The following is a 24,111-nucleotide window of genomic DNA, read 5'->3' as shown; positions in this document are numbered from 1 at the left end:
TTCTTTTCTTTTGGAGAGAATCAGTTCTGTTGGATGACATGTGGTAGGCAGATGCTTCATTCTGCTGTGACAGAAAGGAGTCCAAGTTATAGCTGCACTCGAGACTAGGGGTTTGGATGGAAGAGTGGGGGTGGAAGGACACTGTACCAGGCCCCAGGCATGTTCCATGTGTCCTTGTTCCCATTACTTTTGACATCCCAACCTCATACATGGAATTCCACGGTGACCTTGAATCCAGATCAATAGTTCCAGTCAATTCCTATTGCATGGCTCTTGCCTTCCAGGGGAAAACTAAAAAATGGGCACTCAGACCTCAAGGTAGTTATTTGTGGCATTGTCTTGTGGTGTGTGGAGGGTGGAGGGGTGGGTCTTGGGGCTTCAACTCTGGGCCTGGACTCTGTCCCTGAGTTCTTCAGCACAAGGCTAACACTTTCCCTCTGGAGCCCACAGCCCTACTTCCCGTTTTCTAGTGATTAATTGGAGATAAGAGTCTCAAGTTCTTTAGTGGTGCCCTGGCTGGCTTTGAACTGAGATCCTTAGATCTCAGCCTCCTGAGTAGCTAGGATTACAGGCATGAGCCACCGTGCCCCGTGCTGTGGTGGTATCTTATGTTGGTTTCCAAAGAAGTGTGTGTATGTTTGTGTGTGTTATATTTATTTTGTCAAAATCTCTTTTTCTTTGGGGGGAGGGTTGGTCATGGGGCTTGAACTCTGGGCCTGGGCGCTGTCCGTGAGCTCTTCAGCTCAAAGCTACCTCCCTACTCCTTGAGCCACAGCCCCACTTCTCATTTTGTAGTGATTAATTGGAAATAAGAGTCTTAAGTTCTCATGCCTGGTACAGTGGCTCACACCTGTAATCCTAGCTACTCAGGATGCTGAGATCTGAGGATCAAGGTTCAAAGCCAGCCCATGCACAAAAGGACCTGAGACTCTAATCTTCAATTAACCTCTAGAAAACTGGGAAATGGGGCTTGGCTCAAGGGCAGGGTGGTAACCTTGAGCTGAAGAGCTAAGGGACGGACGATCCCCTGCCGAGTTCAAGCCTCATGACCCACAAAAAAAAAAAAAAAAGAGTCTCATGCTCTTTAGTGCCTGGGCTGGCTTTGAACCTCCATCTTCAGGTCTCAACCTCCTGAGTAGCTATCTTGAGTACCTAGGATGAGAGGTGTGAGCCACTGTCATAATCTCTTCTTATCCTTAATGTCCATCTTTTCCCTAACCCTCTGCAATACTAGCTCCCTTCTCTTCCAACATGCCCACATCAAGGAATCTGAGGTTGCAAGAAAAAGGCTGGAAAAGGGCTAGCAAGAATTGAAAGGACAGGGGCCGGGAGTTTGGCCTAGTGGTTAAAGTGCTTGCCTAGCATGCACGAAGGCCCGGGTTCGATTCCTCGGTACCACATACATAGAAAAAAGCCGGAAGTGGTGCTGAGGCTCAAGTGGTAGAGCTCTAGCCTTGAGAAAGTCCAAGGACAGTGCTCAGGCCCTGAGCTCAAGCCCAGGACTGGCAAAAAAAAAAAAAAAAAAAAAAGAATTCAAAGGACTTTAGTGTTTGAGGTTCTAGGGGAAGAGACATACTGGGAATGTTGGTGTGGCAAGGAATAGCACTCTTATAAGGAAACTTTGGATGCATAACTATATAGACACATCACATGGCCTCTTATGGCTTCCTGTGCAGCCATTTCAAATAGGACAAACCCTTCAGAGACACAAGATCTGGGTAAGGCAACAGGAACCGAGACAAGAGGGGCTGGATGGGTACAATGAAGTGATGTGATGAAAGCAGACAGAATAGGCAGAGAAGAACAGGGACAAAGGGCTGTGTAGGGGGCCAACCTGCCAATACTAGAGCTAGTTTGGCACTGACAAGCCCTGAGGTAAGAGGCCAGTGTTAGAGATCAAGGCAGAAGGGATTGTACTCTGTGGGCCGAAATGAACAGAGGCAAGATGAGAAATGGAAATGTTTAGTGAAGGATGTGGTAGAGGGTAGGGGACATGCAGCAATAGAATAAGAAAAGCAGTAAAAACAACTAAGGGAAGGAAACATCATTGTGGGGCCCATTTATTAGACATTATGTGCAGCTTTCTGTTAATCTGGGGGGCAGGAATTGTGTTTGAACTAAGGGCTAAGTTGCTTTATTTCATTACCACAGCAACTTAATAAAGTAGGCATTATCTCCATTTCACATATAAAGAGCTGTAACCCAGAAAATTCAAATATTTTTTTAAAGCCACACAACGAACAAATGTGAGCCAGATTGAAGCCCACATCTATTCATTATTTAAGCCTATTCTCCTAACTCTAGGTACCTATAAATAAGAAGCAAAAGGTAGCCTGAGAGATAGATAAGAGGGTAGATGAAAGAAGTAAAGTTAAGATGGGAAATAGAACAGGAGAACAAATCTCAGCTTTGTGGTCAAATCTAGGCCATGTGTTTGTGGTTTTGTTTCCTATAAAAATCACATAATGGGGCTGGGAATGTGGCCTACTGGTAGAGTGCTTGCCTATCATGCACAAAACCCTGGGTTTAATTCCTTGGTATCACATATGCAGAAAAAGCTGGAAGTGGGGCCGGGAGTTTGGCCTAGTGGTTAAAGTGTTTGCCTAGCATGCATGAAGACCCGGGTTCGATTCCTCAGTACCACATACATAGAAAAAAGCTGGAAGTGGTGCTGAGGCTCAAGTGGTAGAGCTCTAGCCTTGAGAAAGTCCAAGGACAGTGCTCAGGCCCTGAGCTCAAGCCCAGGACTGGCAGAAAAAAAAAAAAAAAAAGCTGGAAGTGGTGCTCAAGTGGTAGAGCTCTAGCCTTGAGAAAACCCAAGGACAATGCCCACGCCTTGAGTTCAAGCCCCAGGACTGCCAAAAATAAAATCACAAAACTTACATGATATCACTTTTTTTTTTTTTTTTGCTAGTCCTGGGCCTTGAACTCGGGGCCTGGCCATTGTCTCTGAGCTCCTTTTGCTTAAGGCTAGCACTTGAGCCACAGGACCACATCTGGCTTTTTCTGTAATTTAAGATTACAGTCTCACATACTTTCCTGCTGAGGCTGGCTTTTTGAACCAGGATCCTCAGATCTCAGCCTCCTGAGCAACTAGAATTACAGGTGTGAGCCACCAGTGTATGGCGATATCTATCGTTTCTATCCAAGGCCTGCCTCCCCCATCAGCTTGTGAGATCCATGTCTTGTTTGGTTAAAGACTCACAAGTAGTTACTAATGATGAGGATTTAGGAAGTAGAGGTAATAGAATTTGGTGGATAGATGGATGAATAAGGGCATAGGAAGAGATGAGCATAAGACAAAGAATGACATATGAATTAATGGTTGGTGGGACCTGGCTGCGGGGCGTGGTGGCTCACGCCTGTGATCCTAGCTACTTAGGAGGCTGAGATCTGAAGATCAACGTTCAAAGCCAGCCCAGGCACAAAAGGATCTGAGACTCTTATCTCTAATTAACCTCTAGAAAAGGGGAAGTGGGACTTGGCTCAAGGGTAGGGTGGTAGCCTTGAGCTGAAGAGCTCAGGTACAGCGCCCAGGCCAAGTTCAAGCCCCAAGATAAACACACACACACACACACACACACACACACACACACACACACACACACACACACACACACAATGGGACCTGGGTCACAGAGAAATTGTGTGAGATGGAAAATAGAGATACCTATATTGTGTGCTAAGCATTGGACTTACTTTCTCTCTCTCCATGGACATGACCCTGTGAGATGGATAAAATGATAAATCACTTACACATGATACAAGAACAAAAGAGACAAAGCCTGAATGTGAACCCAAAGCTAACTCCAAAGCCTATACTCTTCTATTTATACCATTACCTCTCCTTGCTCTGCTCAGTGGGATGAGTAGGGACAAGAAGTCCTATCAGCTAGGATATGAAAAATTGGGGATTGAGTAGTATATTGAAGGGTGGAGACAGACTTGAGGGAAGAGGGAGAAGTAATGTGTGTGAGTTTTGCAGTGGAGATGCAGACACATGAAAAGGAAAGTAGGAAGAGAATATGTGGTGGCGACGATGAGTGACCAGTGAAGATGGACACTGTGAGGTGACTATTAAGATAATGTATAATGGTGATTACATCAGAGAGCATTGCTGTGTTTTACTTCCAAGTACTAACCAGGCTGACTCTATTTCATTTCTGAAATGAGATCAAGCATGTTCAGGGTGATTTGGTCACCTGGTGGTATGGTATTTGGAGTTATGTAATTGTTCAGGTATAATGGTGAAAAAACAGTGGTTTGTGGAAAACAGCAGAAGGGGTCCTATTAAGATAGATAAATGAATTTGTTGAATTGATATTCTCCTATACAACTAAAGATATTAAAAACAAATTAATTTTTGAAATAAAGATTTTTTTTTACCTGTCCTGAGGCTTGAACTCAGGGCCTACACACTGCCCTTGAACTTTCTCAAAGTTAGCACTCTACCACTTGAGTCACAGCTCCACTCTGGCTTTTTTGTGTATGTGGTACTGAGGAATCAAACCCAGGGCTTCATGCATCCTAGGTGAGTATTCTGCCACTAGACCATGCGTCTGGCCCTAAAGATGTGTTCTTACAGCTGGTACTGGCATCAAAATGGTGTGTGTGTGTCCCTCTGGTTTCAGATACTATAAGGTAAACCATTGACTGTTGGTAGGTACCGTATTTGAGATATTTTTTTTTTTGTGGGTCGTGGGACTTGAACTCTGGGCCTTGGGCGCTGTCCCTGAGCTCTTTAGCTCAAGGCTACCACCCTACCCCTGAGCCACAGCCCCACTTCTGGTTTTCAAGTGATTAATTGGAGATAAGAGTCTCATGGTTTTTAGTGCCTGAGCTGGCTTTGAAATGTGACCCTCAAATCTCAACCTCCTGAGTAGCTAGGATTACAGGTGTGAGCCACTGTGCCTAGCTATGAATCCTCTCATTTTTGTAGAGGTAAGAATTCAGGCCTAGAGAAAAGAGGCTTCTTCAGTGTTTCAAAATAACTGAGCTATGACTCAAAGCCTCAAATTCAGGCCTCTTTACAGGAAAGCACCATAGTGTTTTATTTATAGATAAATAGCCACTTTCAGAGTTGTTTTTCCTAATATAGACAAAAGACCAGTGACATGGAAGAAGTGCTGCAAATAATCTAGGAAGTTAAGCATAAAGTAATTAAGAACAAATGATTTAGTGCTGAGAAAATGAGCCACATGGTCTAAGTTTGAACCCTGTAGGAAATTGCTTTATTTGTCAAATCAGAATTTTCAAATTACATTTCCAATCCCTACATCAAGAGTGTGTATTCCACACTGACCACAAGGCGTCACTGTTGTTTCTACCAGATTTTCATACATGGTTTTCCCACATGGCAGAACAGCGTTGACCTATGTGAGGGAAGAGATGAAAGCCCAGGTCCAGGTCTATTTTGGGAAGTTCAAGGCAGCAGAGGGTGAAAGGATAGGTTAGGCACAATGAGAATGGAAGAGCAGTATTTTGGAAGCCATCAGAGTCTTTCCACATAAAAAGCTTTGCCCATCTGATTTAGTTCCCGTTGGTACTGCTGATGCTCCTTTTCAAACAGCTGGTGCAGGGCAGCTTGGCGGACCTGGTGGAGAGGGAAGAAAAATATAGTGTTGGTCCTCTATTTAACCCCCTTTTTCTCATTCTTTGTTTTGGTTGCTTAACCATCCATCGTGTACTCTTGACTTAGCTCGTCATAAAGCTAAGAAGTAGCAGGAATACTGAATTAGTGATGATCCAAGGACTAAAGAGGCAAAGCCAGAATGTGAACCCATACCTGACTCAAGGCCTACAGTCTTATATCATTACCTCTCTGTACCCTGCTTGTGGAATGGGTAGGAGGGACAAAAGAAGACTAGATAGTTAGGATATAAAAACTAGGGATTCCGTAGTATATTGGGGGCAGATTTGAGGGAAGAGGAAGCCTATACAATTTCTTCTCCATGGGTTCAATATTCAGCAAATATTGGCTGAGAAAATACCATGAGCCAGGAAATCTACTAGGAACCTGGGTTATAAAGATAGTGGCATGACTCCAATTGAAAGCCCAGAGAGAGAGAAAGATGTGCTAAGAGGCTATTTAGAATTTCACTAGGATGAAAGGAACATAGACTGCAATGCCCTTTGGGACTTTAAAATGTGTCACCTGCAAATTGGATGCAGATTCTAATCACTTACTGAAAAGAGCTTTGGCATTTGCAGTTGAAGTATTGTTCTGGTGTAATGGTGAAGCACTTCAGAGGCAAATGAGGTGGGTGGGTCATGACAGACTAGGAGATTGAAATCGCAGTTGGTGAAGGCACAGGGCAATAAAGGACAAGATTTCAGGCTTCCTTCCTAGAACTCACCAGCAGTAGCTGTTTGTTGGCCAATACTAATTCTTGTGCCATGACATCCCGCATCCTCAGGGCGGCATAAAAGTTTCTCCTCTGACTCAATGTCATTTGCCACCAACAGTTTGTATGTATCTTTTGCCACCTGCCACAAGTATAGATGTTAGGGGTTAGAGGAATGGAGACCAAAAAAAAAAAAAAAATCAGTGAGGTTGCTTTATCACCAGATCTCCTGCTGTTGTAAAAAAAAAAATAGTCTATATAGTTTTATTTTGGGGGGGGAGGGTGGTGGTGATGCCTGTAATCCAAGTGACTCAGGAGGCTAAGATCTGAGGATCATGGTTTAAAGCCAGCCCCGGGCAGGCTGTGATGGGGCGTGGATCATAGCCTAGTGGTAGAGTGCTTGCCCAGCATGCACAAAGCCCTGGGTTTGATTCCCTCATACCACAGAAAAAGCCAGAAGTGGTGGTGTGTCTCAAGAAGTAGAGCACTAGGGGCCAGCCGTTTGGCCTACTAGTAGAGTGCTTGCCTAGCATGCACAAAGCCCTAGGTTCAATCCCTTGGTACCACATACATAGAATAAGCCAGAAGTGGTGCTATGGCTCAAGTGGTCGAGTGCTAGCCTTGAGAAAGCCCAAGGGCAGTGCCCAGGCCCCGAGTTCAAGCCCCAGACTGGCAAACAAAAAAGATGGAGAAGAGGTACTCAGGGATATATGGTCAAATTGAATGAAGGATAAAGGGAAGAAATACATTACCTATCAACCGTCTTCTTAAGTCCCGCAGCCCTTTGAAGACTCTGCAAGAAATGAGTTTTGTCAATCTGCCTTAATATCCAACACTTCCCTCCAATACTATTCTAGCAGAGCCTTGTCAGCTTCCTTAAGATGGGAAGCAAGCTGGACTATTTTCAGAATGGATCAGGGAAAACATGCAGGAGTTAGGGTAAAACAAAAAACATACTATGTGGGCTGGGAGTTTGGCCTAGTGTTAAAGTGCTTGCCTAGCATGCATGAAGACCCGGGTTCGATTCCTCAGTACCACATATATAGAAAAAAAAGCCAGAAGTGGTGCTGAAGCTCAAGTGTTAGAGCTCTAGCCTTGAGAAAACCCAAGGACAGTGCTCAGGCCCTGAGCTCAAGCCCAGGACTGGCAAAAAAAACAAAAAACAAAACATAGTGTGCCAGACATAGTCTTACTCCTATTACTGCCCTATTTTTACGACACAGACCTTTTCCAGTAAATGGGAGGGAGGTACTTTTGGTAGTGATCCTGAAACTGCAATAAAGAAAATGCCTTCAACCCATTCCCTCCCTTCAACTTTGCATACCTCTTCTAGTTTTGCTATCCTTTCCTTAGACATGTTTACAGATATGCCTATGTCTTGCAAGTCTGAGGATACTGGGCAAGTCCTCTGTTTAGTTTCGTTTCCAAGGTTTCAGTAGTCATATCAACAGTTAGGCCAGTAACAATGACCCTGGTCACCTGGACAGTTGCCTTGGAGACCTGAAGGGAATCCTGGTTCTCCAGCTTTCTACTATTATCACAGGCAAATCTATAAGTAAGGGAGGCAGTTAATATTCCAGAAATTTTCTGTTGTGATTTCAAAGATCATTTGTATGGTCTTAGGCCCAGGGAGCACACACAACCAAAATAATTCTCTGGAGGCAAATCTTTATACCATATACCTTGTTAGGAAAATACAGAAAACATGTCATTATACCTGTTTTTACTAAAAATAGCACTGTAAATGACTCACATTTTTAATAGTTCATTTTATTAAATAACTTATTAAGTCAGACCAGTAACTGATTAGGAAAAACCATTTCTTCACAGTCTCATTTGACATAGCTGATGCCAGATGTGAGGAACTTTTCCTTCATTCTGTTTATTCACAAGAGTGCTGGATGAAGATGGAAGGGCAGACAGATCCTTGCATGTGAAAAAAGTTGTACTGTTTCAACACATTCTGATTTACCATCTCCACTGTTACTCCTCCTACTGTTTCTTTTGTTTTCCCTTTTCCAGTTCTTTTCTGCCTTTCCATCAGTCAACTCTGAGATGCCCTAACCCAAACAGTTAAAGCCACTCATTTGAGTATAGTAAGGTAGCCACAGAGGACATCTCTCAACTCGCCACCTTTGGGATTAAATAGTGAATGTAAACTCTGGCCAAAAGTAGTGAAAGATTTTGAAGGAAGTTTTGATAGAAATAAATAGTAAAGATTTCTGAATTCAAACCCAGCAAAGTGCTACCAGGAAAAAAAAAAAAAAGGCTTAATGTTCTGAAAATGCCCAAAGGAAAGGGTTGGAGAATGACCTTTAGGCACAAGCTCTAAGAACTCTGGACATAATGGAGACATTAGAGGACAACAGTCTGGGCCTTCTGAGCCTGAGGGTTTCCCAGAAAGCATCTTTCTGGCTTGATCTGTGCCATAGTCCTTCAGCTCAATCACAATGTACTCTCCAATGTATTATAGTTGTCCTTAAAGCTCTTTAATTCAAGAAAGTGCTTGGCACGTTTACTCTTTTGACTAGAGGGGAGATATGTGACTTGGATTGTTGTTGGGGAGACTTCAGGAGATTGAGTTAGGTCTTTGGCCGCTGACTGGTGTTGTCGTTGGGAGCTCCCAATTCGTGCTTTCACCCTAATGAAAACAAAAAGGAGAGGTCATGGACAGAACAAAGACTCTAGAAGAACATAATTCAGGGTTTATCCCATCCCACAAATATAATCTCTAACCTATCTTAAAAACAAATACTAGCCCCGTGTGGTGGTCCATGCTTGTAATCCTAGCAACTCAGGAGGCGGAGATCTGAGAATCAAAGTTCAAAGCTAGCCCCGACACAAAGGGGAAGTGGGGCTTGGCTCCTCAATGTAGAGTGGTATATCCTTGAACTGAAGAGCTCTGGGACAGGCCCAGTTCAAGCCCTATGACCCACAAAACAAACAAACAAAAAAAAAAAAAAAAAGAAAAACGGGCCCAGAGTTCAAGCCCCATTACCATTACTACCACCACCACCACCAACAACAAAAAGCTAGTGTTCTATCACTTGAGCAACAGTTCCATGTCTGGCATTTTAGTTGGCAATGAGAGAAAAGAGTCTCAGAGACTTTTCTCCTTGGGTTGGCTTTGAACCACTATCCTCAGATCCCAGTTTCCTGAGTAGCTTAGATTATAGACATTAGCCACTGGCCTACTTTATCTTAAGTGTTTAAAAATGTATACTGTAAGAGTGGTAAATAGGGCAGGGAATGTGACTTAGTGGTAGAGTGCTTGCCTAGCATGCATGAAGTCATGGGTTCATTTGATTCCTCAGTACCACATAAACAACAACAACAACAATAACAACAACAAAAAAACCCAGAAGGGACTTTGTGGCTCAAGTGGCAAAGTGTCAGCCTTGAGCAAAAATAGTTCAGGGACAGACTCTAAGTTCAAGCCTCAGCACTGCAAAAAAAAGAAAAGAAAAAAGAGTGGTAAATAAGTTCAGTTGTACAAACAACATCTGGAATGCTTTTCATTTTACAGAACAATGTCTATGCTCATTCAGCAACTCTTTGAATTCTTCCACTTTTCGGGTATAGAAATCATTTTACTTTCTGAGTTTGACTACTTACTGCTGTAAAAGTAGAACCAGAATTTATCTTTCAAAGGTTGTTTTTTTGGTTTGAATTCAGGGTCTTTGTGCTCTCACTTGGCTTTTTCACTCAAGGCTGTCACTCTCTAATACTAGAGCTCTGACATGACATTCTCCTAGTTAGCTGGAGATACCTGACTTTTTTTTTTGCCTTGGGGGGGGGGGCCTTGGAACCAAGATCCTCAGATCTCAGCCTCCTAAGTTGCTAGGATTACAAGTAAGAGCTACCTGGGCCTGATCTTGCAAAGGTTTTGAATAGGTTTCTTGCCTAAATTATAATCTTTTTCTAGTTTATTCACAACATGGTAATTTCCATTACTTCTCTAAGCAAAGGGTTTGTTTTTTGCTGGTTCTGGGCCTTGAATTCTGGGCTGGGGCACTGTCCTTAAGGTTTTTTTTGCTCAAGGGCTAGGATTACATGTGTGAATCACCAGCACTTGGCAGATTGTGTGTGTGTGTGTGTGTGTGTGTGTGCGCGCGCGCGCGCGCGCGTGAGCTCGGGTGTATGTGTCCTGTCCTGGGGCTTGAACTCAGGGACTGGGCACTGTCATTGGACACATTTTGTTCAAGGCTAGCACTCTATCACTTGAGCCACAGCGCCACTTCTGGCTTTTTCTGTGTATGTGGTTTTGGTGAATCAAACCCAGGCTTTATGAATGCTAGGTTAGCATGCTACCACTAGGTCATACTCTGGGTCCACCCGGCACAATTTCTGTCTTTCCTGCTGGACCTGGGACTTGGATGCTGTTCCCAAGCGCTTTCTTCTCAAGGATGGCTATTTATTTGTAGTTTATTGGAAATATGAATCTCGCAGGCTTTCCTGCCTGTACAGATCTCAGCCTCCTAAGTACCTGGGATTGAAGGCGCAAGTCATTGATGCCCAGCTGATTTTCTTTTTTTTTTTTGATATGGCGATTTTGAACTGGGAACCTTGCATTTGCCAGGCAAGTGCTCTACCACTTGAGCAACATTACTTCCTGAATAGGGTCTTGCATTTCTGCCTAGCCTCATTTAGATCATGATCCTACTATTTATGCTTCCCATGTACTAGCCTGGAATTAGTGATCTCTCTGCTTCAGCTTTCTGGGTGTTTCAATTACAGGTAAGAATCCTAACACTTGGTACTGCTTTTTAAGTTCCTGATTAGCATTTTTTCACCACTTTCATTTTAAGAGTTGCATAAATAATACAGTGAAACTTTGTTTAGTACATAACTAACACACAGTTAAGTCACAGTTTCTCACCTACAAATAAATGAAGTTAGGCACCAGTGGCTCATGCCTGTAATCCTAGCTACTTAGGAGGCTGAGATCTGAGGACTATGTTTCAAAGCCAGCCAGGCAGGAAAGGCCCCAAGACTCTTATTTCCAGTTAATAACAGAAAAAGCCAGAAATGATGCTGTGGCTTAAAGTGGTAGAGGGGCTAGCCTTGAGCAAAAGAAGCTCAGGGATAACCTCTGAGTTCAAGATCTACAGCTGACAAAAAAAAAAACAAAAACCTCCTCAAAACCAAAAATCAGAAGCTGAGACTCAGTGATATCCTGCTTTAAGATAGGGTCATAATACTTTAAGTGGCAATCAAATTGATTATATTTATATCTTACTTTATTTTTTAGCGACAGTCCTGGGCTTGAACTCAGGGCCTGAACACTGTTCTTGGGCTTTCCCAAGGGTAGAAACACTTGAGCCAAAGCATCACTTCTGGCTTTTTTTTTTGGTGGGTCATGGGGCTTGAACTCGGCCTGGGTGCTGTCCCTGAGCTCTTCAGCTCAAGGCTACTGTCCTACCCCTGGGCCTGAGCATTGTCCCTGAGCGCTTTAGCTCAAGGCTACCGCCCTATCCTTGAGCAAAGCCCCACTTCTCATTTTCTAGAGATTAATTGGAGATAAGAGTCTCAGGTCCTTTTGTGCCTGCTTCCAGCTACTTTTTTTTTTTATGTACAGGACCTTGCATGCTAGGCAAGCACTCTACCACTAGGCCAAACTCCCCGCCCTACTTCTTATTTTTATCAGACCAAGACACAAAAGGAGAGAACTCTAGAAAAGAAGGAATCCTTTGCTACATTGACTTTGACGGTTTACTTAGGCAATACAAAAAATAAAAAACTGTAAGCAAGTAAAAGCTACTTTTACTGGCTTCTATGGTAGTATCTTTTCTAATGTAGCAAGATAAGGTTTTAACAGCTCTTATGGTGTCTTGGACTTTTTTTTACTGCTTTATGGGCGCATATGAACAGTACATCTATCCATCTATTCTTTCTTCACAGAATCCTTCCATGATCTTAATGCCTCAGCCTACTTTTGTATTCTCTAGGCAGACCATTCCCTCGAAACTCACACAGTGGCTAGTTCACTCAGAGCCTCCTGATAGCGCAAGTATTCACTCTGGCCAAAAACCTTAGGAGACAAAAAGGAATAGTTAGGATCTCTCAGTTTGAAGCACCCCTTTAGGCCCTTGAAGGAAAAACTGCTATGCCAGTTTACCCCAGTCCCGTAGCGAGCTGTCTCATAGCCATCCAGCAGGATATCAATGAGGGCCTTACGCACACCCTTGAAAGGAGTAGTAGTATTCCGAAGATCTAACAGGTAGGAGCGGAAATTCTTGCCCATTAAGGAGCGTGGGTGCCGGCCTTCAGAACAAAAGGGAATATCTGAAAAGATAATAGTTTAATGATACCCCTTCTTCTTTAGTCTCCCCCCGCCAGTCCTATGGTTTGAACTCATGGTTTGGGCACTGTACCTGAGCTTTGTCAAGACCAGCACTCTACCACTTGGGCCACAGGACCACTTCTGACTTTTTTTGTGTATGTGGTACCAAGGAATGGAACCCAGGGATTTGTGCACGCTAGGCGAGAACTCTAATTCTAGTTACTCTTGTGGTCCCTCCTTTATTCACTTATTTACTGGGCAGGGGTGCTGTCCCTGAGCTCTTCAGCTCAAGGCTACTGCCCTATCCCTGGAGCATTGGCGCCGGGTGCCATTTCCTGTTTTTCTAGTGGCTAAATGGAGATAAGTCTCACAGACTTTAGTGTTCAGGCTGCCCTTGAACCCCGATCCTCAGATCTCAACCACATGAAGAGCTAGGATTACAGGCGTGAGCTACCACCCAGAGCAGTGGCCCATTCCTTTAGTCTCTTTTTTTTTTTTTTTTTCTGGGTCATGAGACTTGAAATCTGGGCCTGAGTATTGTGCCTGAGCTCTTCAGCTGAAGGATGCTGCCCTACCCTGGAGCCACAGCCCCACCTTCCATTTTCTAAAGATTAGAGATAAGAGTCTCAAGGCTTTGTAGTGCCAGGGCTGGCTTTGAAATGAGATCTCAGATCTCAGCCTCCCGAGCAGCTAGGATTACAGGCCTGAGCTACCATGCCCAGCTCCCTTCCTTAGTCTCCCTCTCTCTCTCTCTCTCTTTATTTTTGCCAGTCCTGGGACTTGAACTCAGGACCTGAGCACTGTCCTTGGGCTTTATCAAGGCTAGAGCTCTACCCTTTGAGCCACAGCACCACTTCCGGCTTTTTCTATGAATGTGGTACCAAAGAATCAAACCTAATTCTTCATGCATGCTAGCCAAGCACTCTACCACTGGGCAAAACTTCAACACCTCCCCCAACCCCCCCCCCCTGCCCCGGCCGTTTGGTGGTTGTGGGGCTTGAACTCAGGGCCTAGGTTCTCTGAGATATTTTGCTTAAGATTAGTACTTTACCACTTGAGCCACAGCTCCACTTCCAGTTTTTTTTTGGAGTAGTTAATTGGAGATAAGCATCTCACCAATTTTCCTGTCTAGGCTGGCTTTGAATGCCTTCCTCAGATCTCAGCCTGAGTAGTTACAGCTAGGAGTACAGGTGTGAGCCATTAGCACCCAGCTTTCCTTTATTCTTACTTTTTTTGGTCAGTCATGGGACTTGAATTCAGGGCCTGGGTACTATCTCTGAGATCCTTTACTCAAGGCTAGTCCTCTATCACTTTGAGCCACAGTTCCACTTCCGGTTTCAAGGGGGTTAATTGGAAATAAGAGCTTCACAGACTTTTCCTGCCTGGGCTGACTTTGAACTATGATTCTCAGATCTCAATCTCCTGAGCTAACATTACAGGTGTGAGCCACCAGCACCCTGCTGGGCTCTTCTTTAGTCCAAAGTTAGACATATCCTTGATGAAATGTGAGATGAACTGGAGATAAATCCTAATATAATCAAGTGGTTTAAGTTGTGACCATGGTTATTAGGTGATGGCAAAACAAGTATAAGTTATACTAGTGATACACAATAATGTCAACATCCCTTTTACAAGTCCTCCTTATTCATTCTGGCTATAAAATACAAAATGTTGTAGTAGATAGAGCTTATATGACAAATGGTCAGGGAAGTGAAAAAAAAAATCAAGTAGCTTTATTTTATGCTCAGTGAAAAAAAGATGTCATTAGTCCTCAGTGGTAAGTATATCATTTTCCAACTTATGATTCTTTCTCTGACTGCCTGCCTGCCTGCATCTCTCTCTCTCTCTTTCTCTCTGCCAGTTCAGAGGCTATCGCTCTACCATTTGAGCTCCAGCACTACTTATGGCTTTTTCTATGTATGTGGTACAGAGGAATCAAACCTGGGTCATTGTCCATGCTATGCAAGCATTCTTATCACTAGGCCAAACTCCCAGCCCCGTCCAACTCATGATTATAAAGGTATGTCAGAAAAAGAACTAAGGGCTCATACCTATAATCCAAGCTGCTTCGGAGGCTAAGATCTGGGGAATCTCAGTTCATAGCTAGCCCAGGCAGTCAAGTCCAAGACACTCATCTCCAAATAATCAGCAAAAAGGAGAAAGTAGATTGTCAACCAGGAGCAAAAACAACATTGTTGAGTGTGAAGAACTGGGTGCTGTGGCTCACGCCTGTAATCCTAGCTACTCAGGTGGCTGAGATCTGAGGATCAGGTTCAAAGTGAGCCAGGACACTACAAAGCCTTGAGACTCTTTTTTTTTTTTTTTGCCAGTCACTGGGGCTTGAACTCAGGGCCTGAGCACTGTCCTTGGACTTTTTCTCAAGGCTAGAGCTCTACCACTTGAGCCACAATACCACTTCCAGCTTTTTGCTATGTATGTGGTACCGAGGAATTGAACCCGGGTCTTCGTGCATGCTAGGCAAGCACTCTACCACTAGGCCAAACTCCCGGCCCCAGCCTTGAGACTCTTATCTCCAATTAATCTCTAGAAAACCAGAGGTGGCACTGTGGCTCAAATGGTATTACTCTCACCTTGAGCTGAAGAGCTCAGGGACAGCGCCCCAGTTCGAGCCCCATGAATGACCAAACAAACAAATGAAAAGAAACTAATACTCTTAAAAGTCCAGGAAATTCCTATTGGCCAGGAATGTGAAGACAATTCCTAACCTATAAAATGTATTCACCATTCTTTTCTTTTTTGTGAGTCTGGGCACTGTCCCTGAACTCTTCAGCTCAAGGCTACAGCTCTATCCCTAAGCCACAGCCACACTTCCTGTTTTCTAGTGATTAACTGGAGATAAGAGTCTCATGGACTTCAGTCCCTGGGCTGGCTTTGAACTGAGATCTTCAGATCGCAGCCTTCTGAGTAGCTAGGGTTACAAGCGTGAGCCACTTGTGTCTGGCATGTTCATCATTCTTATTCCCAGTGAAATTTTTTTTGGGGGGGCTGGGTTGAAATGGATTTATCAGCTAGCCCTTACCAGAGGCACGGATTGCATCCAGAGCTTTCATCCTGTATAGATAGTTGCAACAACCTGTGAAAAGAAAAGACCCGTCACCACACTCAAAAGATCCTGCAAATTAGGTTAGGCATTGGTGGCTCTTACCTATATATAATCCAGGCTACCTAGCAGGCTGAGATCTGAGGATTATGGTTTGAAGCCAGCCAGGGCAGGAAAGTCCTTGCCACTCTTCCTTTTTTTTTTTTTAGCCAGTCCTGGGGCTTGAGCTCAGAGCCTGGGCACTGTCCTTGGGCTTTCTCAAGGACAGCACTTTACCTCTTGAGCCACAGCACCACTTCTGGCCTTTTCTATGTATGTGGCACCTGGGAATTGAACCCAGGGCTTCATGCATTCTAGCCAAGCACTCTACCAATAGGCCAAACTCCTGGCCCTCCATGCCTCTTTTATCTCTAACCACCAAAATACCAGAAGTAGAGCTGTGACATAAAGTAGTAGAGTACTAGATTTGGAGTACCAAAGTTTACGGAGAGTGCTCAAACCCTGAGTTCAAGCTGTAAGACTGATGTATGGGTATATGTACACTGGAGCAGGCACACAGGCACACACATACACACCCACACTCACTCACAATCCCCAAATTGAAATCAGCTAAACAAACTCTCCCCCACACACATTTGGTATATTCAATAATGGAACAATAATTAAGGTTTCGTCAGCACATGTTAACAACTCTGAGATCAACTCATGGGATCTATCACTCTAGCACCCTCCAACATCTTGCCACCTACTTTGATTTCCCTGGGTTTCCAGTTGTAGTAATCTAGCATCATCATCTGCAAGGAGCTGAGGTTCATACTTGATATCCTGCACCCTAGAAAGTCGAATATCAATCTCTTCTTTCAGGTCCTGCAGATGTAAATAGATAAAAGAATACACAATCATTTACCCTATATTCCATTTCCACCAATCTGGAAATAGGGCAGAGCACATGTAAATAACTAAGACAAGTGGAGAAAAGTATTTGCGAGGCTAATGACATTGCTAGCTTAAATACCTGGACATTGGTGGCTCATGCCTGTAATCCTAGCTACTCAGGAGGCTGAGATCTGAAGATTACAGTTTGAAACCATCCAGACAGGAAAGTTCATAAAACTCTCCTTTTTTCCCCCCAGTCCCAGTCCCGGGGCTTGAACTCAGGGCCAGAGCATTGTCCTTGGACACTTTTTGCTCAAGGCTACCACCCTACCCCTCAGCCAAGCCCCACTGCCCATTTTTCAGAGGTTAATTGGAGATAAAGAGTCTCAGATCCTTTGTGCAGGGCTGGCTTTGAATCTTGATCCTCAGCCTCCAGAGCAGCTAGGATTATAGGCGTCAGCTACCATGCCTGCCTCCCCTTAAGATTCTTTTTTTGGGGGAGGGGGGTGGGTACCAGTTCTGGGGCTTGAACTCGGGGTCTAAGCACTTTCCTTGGGTATCTCAAGGCAAGAACTCAACCACCTGACCCACAATACCATTTCTAGCCTTTTCTATGTATGAGATACTGAGGAATCGAACCCAGGCCTTTGTGCATGCTAGGCAAGCACTCTTAGCACTTTTACCAATAGGTCAAACTCCCTTTCCCCCGTAAGATTCTCATATCCAACTAACTACTCAGAAAAAGCCTATGGGTGGCTCATGCCTGTAATCCTAGCTACTCAAGAGGCTGAGATATGAGGATCATGGTTCAAAGCTAACACAGACATTAAAGTCTATGAGCCAAGTAACCACCAGAAAACCATAAGTGGTACTGTGCCCAACCTAGTAGAGTAAAAGAAGCTCAGGGACAGTGCCCAGCCCCCCCCCCCAAATGTTATTACATGTTATAAAGAACTTCCTGAGGGGGCCGGTAGTTTGGCCTAGTGGTTAAAGTGCTTGCCTAGCATGCATGAAGACCCGGGTTCGATTCCTCGGTACCACATACATAGAAAAAAGTCGGAAGTGGTGCTGAGGCTCAAGTGGTAGAGCGCTAGCCTTGAGAAAGTCCAAGGACAGTGCTCAGGCCCTGAGCTCAAGCCCAGGACTGGCAAAAAAAAAAAAAAAAAAAAAAAAAAAAAAGAACTTCCTGAGTTGGAAAATATGATAAGTAGAAGCAATAATCTAGGGGATAGAATGCCTACCTGGCAAGAACAACACACTGACTCCAAATCCCAGTAACACACTCACATAAAGAAGGAGAAGGAGAATCTGAGATTTGGAGGACTACGGCTTGTAGCCAGCCTGTACAGGAAAGTCAGTGAAATTCCAACTCCACAATAACCAGCAAAAAGCAGGGTTAGAAGTGTGGCTCAAATGGTAAAACATCAAGTAAATAAGCCAAGGAAATGTGAGTAGCCTAGAGTTCAAGGATTAGCACCACCACACACAATAAAGAGTTTGGGGACTATGACACCTGGCATACCATAGGACTTCAAGAAGCCATATTAACAAAAATTAAAACAGGATTAGAAGCTTAGCTCAAGTAGCCTACTAACTGTAAGGCTCCAGATTCAATGTCCAATTCAAAGTATCCTTTTGACTTTTTGCTGGTCTTTGGGCTTGAACTGTGGGCGTGGGTACTATCCCTAAGCTTCTTTGGTTCAAGAATAGCACTCTAAGCTGGGTGTGCTGGCTCACACCTGTAATTCTAGCTACTCAGGAGGTTGAGATCTGAGGCTCAAGGTTCAAAGTCAGCCCAGGCACAAAAGGACCTGAGACTCTTATCTCCAATTAACCTCTAGAACAGAGGAAGTGGGCTTGGCTCCATTAGCCTTGTGCTGAAGAGCTCAGGGACAGTGCCCAGGCGGAGTTCAAGCCCCATGATCCACACACACAAAAAAAGAATAGCACTCTACCACTTGCACCACAGTTCCACTTCCTGCTTTTTTCTTTGTTTAATTGGAGATAGAAGATTTTCCTACATAGGCTGATTTAAAACTGTGATCCTCGGACTTCATTCCCCTAAGTAGCTAGAATCACAGGCATGAACTATTTACTGTTTCATCCAAAAAGGTTTTGGAGACTTTTTGAGTGGCTAATTGGAAGTAAGAGTCTCATAGACTTTCTTGCCTGGGCTGCCTTTGAACAGGGTTCTCAGACCTCATCCTTGTAAGTAGCTAGAATTACCAGCACCTACCTGGGTACACTTTTTCTGGACAGTGTCACCCCTTCCCTCCTTTTCCCCTAGTTTCACCTCCCATCTCTGTCCCTAAGTTAAAAGGTATATATCCTTTTTCTTGTTCCTTTGTGGGACTTGAACTCAGGGCTGGGAGCTGTCCCTTAGCCACTTAGTATTCAAGGCTAGCACTCTACCACTTGAGCTATAGTACCATTTCCAGTTCTTTTTTTGTCCAGTCCTGGGGCTTGAATTTAGGGCCTAGGCACTGTCCTTGGACAGTTTTTGCTCAAGGCTGGCACTCTGCCACTTGAGCCACAGCACCACTTCTGGCTTTTTCTGTGTATGTGGTACCAAGGAATGGAACCCAGGGTTTCATGCATGCTAGTCAAGCCTTCTACCATTAGGCTTCATTCCTCGCCCCCTATCAAGTCCAATTTTTGAGTGATTAATTGGAACTAAGATTCTCACAGGGACTTTTCTGCCAGGGCTGGCTTCGAACATGATCCTCAAATCTCAGCCTCCCAAGTAGCTAGGATTACAGGCATGAGCCACCGGCTCATTTTAAAGTGGGCTTTAAAATCACGGGGCTTGATCTCAAGGCCTAGGTGCTGTCCCTGAGCTCTTTCGCTCAAGGCTAGCGCTCTACCACTTCTAGCCAAAACTCCACTTCTGGTTTCTGGTTGGAGATAAAAGTCTCATGAGGTGGCTCTGTTGCGCAATGGACAGTGCACTGTACTTCCTAAAAAAAGTCTCAGGGACTTTCTTGTCCTGGCTGGTTTTGAACCACGATCCTTAGATCTCAGCCTCCTGAGTAGCTAGGATTATAGTGTGATCGTGAGCCACCTGTACCTAGGCAGAGAGATGAATCGACCTAGAATAAATTATGCTAAGTGAGGTAAGCCTAGACTTCAAGCTTGGAGAGAAAAATGGCACGTATTCTCTCATATGTGGAAGGTACAGGTAAAATATAACTGGACATGATAACCTACACAGGGCTCTAGGCATTTACACTCAGACTTAAGGAGCATACTGTTAGGGAAGAAATATAAATGTGTAACTTCTTTGAACATTTAAAAATACTATTAATCCAAACTAACCCCAGGAAATAGAAACATGTTTCTTTTGTTGTTGTTGGTAGTGGTGATGGCTTACTTTTTGTTTTTTCTTTTGAGGAGGTAAAGGGGAGGCACAAAAAGGGAGGGAGAAAGCACTAACAAATGCAATCATATTATTCAGTATACACTATGTAGAAAATGACCTATGTAACTTGTGGGCAGGAAGAGGAGTGGCAAACTGGGAGAAAGCAAAGGAAAAGTGACATTGTCCAAAAAAATAAAAAAGAAATGTACTTATTACCTGACTTATGAGATATTAACCTCTCTGTACAACATCTTAATAATAACAATAAAATTGCTAATTTTTGTCGGTTCTGGGGCTTGAACTTACTGCCTGGGCATTGTCCCTCTTTGTGCTCAAGGCTAGCACTTTATTACTTGAACCACAAAGTAGTTTACTGGAGATTAAGAGTCTCATAGACTTTCTTGCCTGGATGGCTTCCAACTTCGATCCTCAGATATGAGTCTCCCAAGTAGCTAGGATTACAGGTGTGAGCCATTGGTTTCTGGCAATACAATTATTAAAAAAGAAAAAAAAGTTAGCTATTCTGTTTAATCTAAGATCTAAGGAATGAATTAGCTAGGTAAGAGAAAACCATTCTAAGTCATAGTAATAACATGTGCAAAAGGTCTGGAATTCAAAAAGGGAGCTGGATCTCAGTAATTTCGGGAGAGAGCCATACAAAAGAAGTCGGTAAAGGCAGCAAATGCCTATTAGTGAAAAGTGAAGACTAATGCACTATGGGGATAGTAGTGTGGTATCAAGAGCTTTGATTTAGATAGGTTTCTATTAGAAAACGAAGCTGGCTTTGTGGCTCATGTCTGTAACCTCGGGAAGAAACAAATCTGGAGAATTAAAGTTCAAGGCAGCTCAGGCAAAAAGTCAGATCCTATTTCAATCAAATACCCTGGGCATGGTGGTTCCTGTACAAATTCTCATCTATGTAGCAGTCTGCAGGTAAAAGGATCTCAGTTTGAAGCCAACTCCAGACAAAAATATATGAACTCTTACATGAAAAATAAAGTAGCATGGTGCTGGTAGATAATATCTATAAGATCCTAGCTACTCAGGAGACTGAGATATGATGATCCCTGGTTGAAGCCATCTCAGGCAGGAAAGTCAGCTAGATTCTTTATCTTGAGTAAAACAAACAAACAAACAAAAAACCTGAAAGTACAGCTGTGGCCTAAGTGGTAGAGTACTAGCTTTAATCAAATAAAGCTCAGGGACAGCATCCAGTCCGAGTTCAAGCTCTAAGACAGGTGGCTCACTCTTGTAATCCTAGTTACACAGGAGGCTGAAATCTGAGGACTGTAATTCAAAACCAGCCTATTCAGGGATGTTATTAAGACTCTAATTTCCAATTAAACATTAAAAAGCTGGAAGTGGAGTTCAAGTGGTAGAGTACTAGCTTTGGGCAAAACAACAACGGAAAAACCAACTCAGGGCCGGGAGTCTGGCCTCGTGGTAGAGTGCTTGTCTAGCAGGCACAAAGACCCAGGTTCCATTCCTCAGTACCACATAAATGGTGCTGTGGCTCAAGTGGTAGAACCCTAGCCTTGAGAAAGCTCAAGGACAGTGCCTAAGTACTGAGTTCAAGCCCCAGGAATGGCAAAAAACAAAACAAAAGACAAACCAAAAAAAACTCAAGGATAGTTCCCAGGCTTTGAGTTAATGTTCTAGGTCTAGTACTTGTCGGGGAGGGGGGTGTGTGTGGTGGTGATGAAGAGAGGTTGTATGGTGCTAAGTAGGCTGAGTAGCAGCCCAACAAACATAAGCCTAAGTTCAAACCCCAATATCCCCCGCCACCAAAAAAAAATCTAAGTGGACATATCAGATAGGGCACTTGAATATGTAAATGTGAAATTCAGGAAAACAGAGGTTTGGGGTATATATGAAATTTCAATTTAGTTAAAGCCAACGAAAGAGAGCAATCACCTAAGGAGAGACTGTACACAAAAAAGCTGAATGATGGTGGCTCATGCCTGTAATCCTAGCTACTCAGGAGGCTGAGTATCTGAGGATCATGGTTCAAAGCCTGCCCAAGTAGGAAAAACCAATGGGATGCTTTTTAAAATTTTTCTGTGGGCATAGGGCTTGAACTTGCTCTGGGTGCTGTCTCAGAGCTCTTCAGCTCTAGGCTACTGCCCTGAGTCAAGCCTCACTTCCCGTTTTCTAGAGGTTAAATGGAGATAAGAGTCTCAAGTCCTTTTGTGCCTGGGCAGGCTTTGAACCCTGATCCTCAGATCTCAGCCTCCAGAGTAGCTAGGATTACAGGCGTGATTCAATGGGATACTCATCTCCAGTTAATCACCAGAAAATTGGCTTCAATGGTATACTCTTATCTCCAGTTAATCACCAGAAAACTGGAAGTGGAGTTGTGACTCCAAGTGGTAGACTACTATAGCCTTGAGCTGAAATGCTCAGGGACTGCACCCCAACCCTAGTTCAAACCCTGCCAGTGGCAAAAGATTAAAAAAATAAAAAATAAGATTTCAAAATATCTGCAAGGCCAACCCATCTTATGGTTGCCAACTGTAGCCACTCCCAACACCATTCTAAAACAACGCCGGTCGTGATGGCTCACTCCTATAATCCTAGCTACTGCGGGTCAAAGTTCAAAGCCAGCCTGGGCACTAAAGTTCAAAAGACTCATCTCCAATTAACCACTAGAAAACTGGAAGTGGGGCTGCGGCTCAAGGGGTAGGGTGCTTGCCTTGAGTTGAAGAGGTCAGGGACAACATCCAGGACCAGAGTTCAAGTCCCTAAGACTGGGAAAAAAAATAATAAAGCAAACAAAAAAATGGAGTAACATGAACTGTGAAACATTCTACAGCAGGAGTGATAACTTGAAGCTTTGCTACTACAGATGCAAAAAAAAAAGGCTAGCACTCTACCACTTGAGCCACACACTTTGGGCCTTTTCTGTTTACTGGTACTGAGAAATTTATCCCAGGGCTTCATACATGCCAGTCAAGAACTCTACCACTAAGCCACATTCCCAGCCCAGATGCAAAATCTCAAGTTTTTGCCAAACTACATTTGGGATCATAGGGAACCAAATGAGCCAAGACCCAAGGCCTGACAATTTAACTCACTGTGGTAAGTAAAAGGAGGTAATTGGAAACACCCGTAAATCAATCTTTTTTTCTTTTTGCCAGTCCTGGGTTTGAACTCAAGACTAGATACTGTCCCTGGGTCTTACTGCTCACTTGAGAAACAGCACCACTTCTGGCTTTTTCTGTTTATGTAATACTGAGGAATCAAACCCAGGGCTTCATGCAGGCTAGGCAAGCACCCTACCACTAAGCCACATTTCAGCCCACTTAATAATCTTTGAAAGACTGAGAAAATCTCATTCTTGTCCCCGAAAGATCTGAGGAAGAGGCAGGTTTATCTCCTGCCTGAAGGACCTACCTTGGGAGCATTGTGTCCCACAGGGACATGAGGTCCCCTCCTAGATTTCATTGCAAAGCGCATGATTTGCCTCTTCACAAAAATAAACAGCAGTACAAATACCTGTCCAACAAAGAAGTGAAAAAAACCTTTCAGAAGACTTTTTTCAAAGCATACCTTCATTCAAAATCCCCAGATTTAGGTACTCGAGGTCGGATGCTTGGGGGTAAAACGTCAAGGATGGGGGTGGATCTAGGGAAACCAGAGGTGGGGAGGCGTGGGTCAGGGCCCTAGAACTTAGAAGGGTTCTCAGAAAGGGGCGGGTCAGTCTGGAGCTGAGCCCTCAGCTCCCAGGTAAGTCGAGATAATAACCAAAAGCCCAGAGAAGCGCAGGTGAGTGGACGAGGACAGGGAACCACTCAAGAGATGGGTCTGGACTGGGTCAGACTGCGGGAATAGGGCGGGGGTTCTCCTCACCAGGCTCCCGTAGGCCATCACGAGCACGACATTCACCCCGGACAGCCAGTTACTGCTGGACGCCATGGCATCCCTCCCCGCGCAGAATTCTTGTTTTCCTGCTGCTCCGACTCCTTAGCTCAGACTGAGGCGAAGCCACGATGTCCAGGTTCCTTGCAGGTCCTCGGCCATTTCCTTAGAGGGGTAGCCTGCGCCGGACCCAGCCAGAAAACATGGCGGATGGCGGGGTGGGGGTGGGGGGGGGAAAGGGGGAGACAGTCTAGAAAAGTGGAACGACGCCTTCCCGCTTCCCTGGACACGTGACTCAGGCAAAGCAGTGGCACCTGGGAGCGGAGATGCG

General features: G+C 44.2%; 3 protein-coding genes across 6 annotated transcripts in view; 1 reads left to right on the top strand and 2 right to left on the bottom strand.

Moving 5' to 3' along the window:
- Positions 1 to 5,397: 5,397 nt before the first annotated feature.
- Positions 5,398 to 7,914, bottom strand: Cfap141 (cilia and flagella associated protein 141). The gene is made up of 4 exons (XM_090340923.1): positions 7,669 to 7,914; positions 7,097 to 7,137; positions 6,357 to 6,486; positions 5,398 to 5,593 (listed from the first exon to the last, which is right to left on the bottom strand). The coding sequence occupies exons 1-4, from the start codon at positions 7,699 to 7,701 to the stop codon at positions 5,492 to 5,494; spliced, it is 306 nt and encodes a 101-aa protein (XP_090197049.1). The 5' UTR covers positions 7,702 to 7,914; the 3' UTR covers positions 5,398 to 5,491.
- Positions 7,915 to 8,096: 182 nt separating this feature from the next.
- Positions 8,097 to 23,853, bottom strand: Ltap1 (lipid transport auxiliary protein 1). Of its 4 annotated transcripts, none has more exons than XM_090340919.1 (7): positions 23,772 to 23,853; positions 23,316 to 23,417; positions 16,438 to 16,555; positions 15,668 to 15,721; positions 12,463 to 12,629; positions 12,317 to 12,375; positions 8,097 to 8,985 (listed from the first exon to the last, which is right to left on the bottom strand). In XM_090340919.1, exons 1-7 carry the CDS (start codon positions 23,835 to 23,837, stop codon positions 8,790 to 8,792), a joined length of 762 nt encoding a protein of 253 aa, XP_090197045.1. In that variant the 5' UTR covers positions 23,838 to 23,853; the 3' UTR covers positions 8,097 to 8,789. The 4 variants fall into 4 exon arrangements, with proteins under 4 accessions (XP_090197045.1, XP_090197046.1, XP_090197047.1 ...); XM_090340920.1 differs by having other exon boundaries at positions 12,463 to 12,608; XM_090340921.1 differs by lacking the exons at positions 23,316 to 23,417; positions 23,772 to 23,853 and adding an exon at positions 20,229 to 20,356.
- The window catches only part of Ubap2l (ubiquitin associated protein 2 like), a 61,317-nt gene continuing 61,051 nt past the window's right edge, over positions 23,846 to 24,111 (top strand). The window contains exon 1 of the mRNA XM_090340898.1: positions 23,846 to 23,930. The gene's annotated coding sequence lies outside the window, so the exon portion shown is untranslated. The remainder of the gene's footprint in view (positions 23,931 to 24,111) is intronic.

Source organism: Megascapheus bottae, chromosome 10, assembly GCF_031878675.1.
Source record: "Megascapheus bottae isolate mThoBot1 chromosome 10, mThoBot2.hap1, whole genome shotgun sequence".
NCBI classification, from domain to species: domain Eukaryota; kingdom Metazoa; phylum Chordata; class Mammalia; order Rodentia; family Geomyidae; genus Megascapheus; species Megascapheus bottae.
Note: the sequence above shows the minus strand (reverse complement) of the source record. Positions and strands in the feature narration are given on the sequence as shown.

Excerpts from the sequence above, each read along its gene's own strand:
- Cfap141 (XM_090340923.1), bottom strand. The coding sequence starts at position 7,701 with ATGTCTAAGGAAAGGATAGCAAAACTAGAAGAG. Across the intron at positions 7,138-7,668 it reads GGATAGCAAAACTAGAAGAG|AGTCTTCAAAGGGCTGCGGG; the intron begins GTATGCAAAGTT and ends CATTTCTTGCAG. Across the intron at positions 5,594-6,356 it reads CCAACAAACAGCTACTGCTG|GTCCGCCAAGCTGCCCTGCA; the intron begins GTGAGTTCTAGG and ends CCTCTCCACCAG.
- Ltap1 (XM_090340919.1), bottom strand. The coding sequence starts at position 23,837 with ATGGCGTCCAGCAGTAACTGGCTGTCCGGGGTGAATGTCGTGCTCGTG. Across the intron at positions 15,722-16,437 it reads GGAAACCCAGGGAAATCAAA|GTTGTTGCAACTATCTATAC; the intron begins GTAGGTGGCAAG and ends TTCTTTTCACAG. Across the intron at positions 12,630-15,667 it reads GGATGCAATCCGTGCCTCTG|ATATTCCCTTTTGTTCTGAA; the intron begins GTAAGGGCTAGC and ends TTATCTTTTCAG.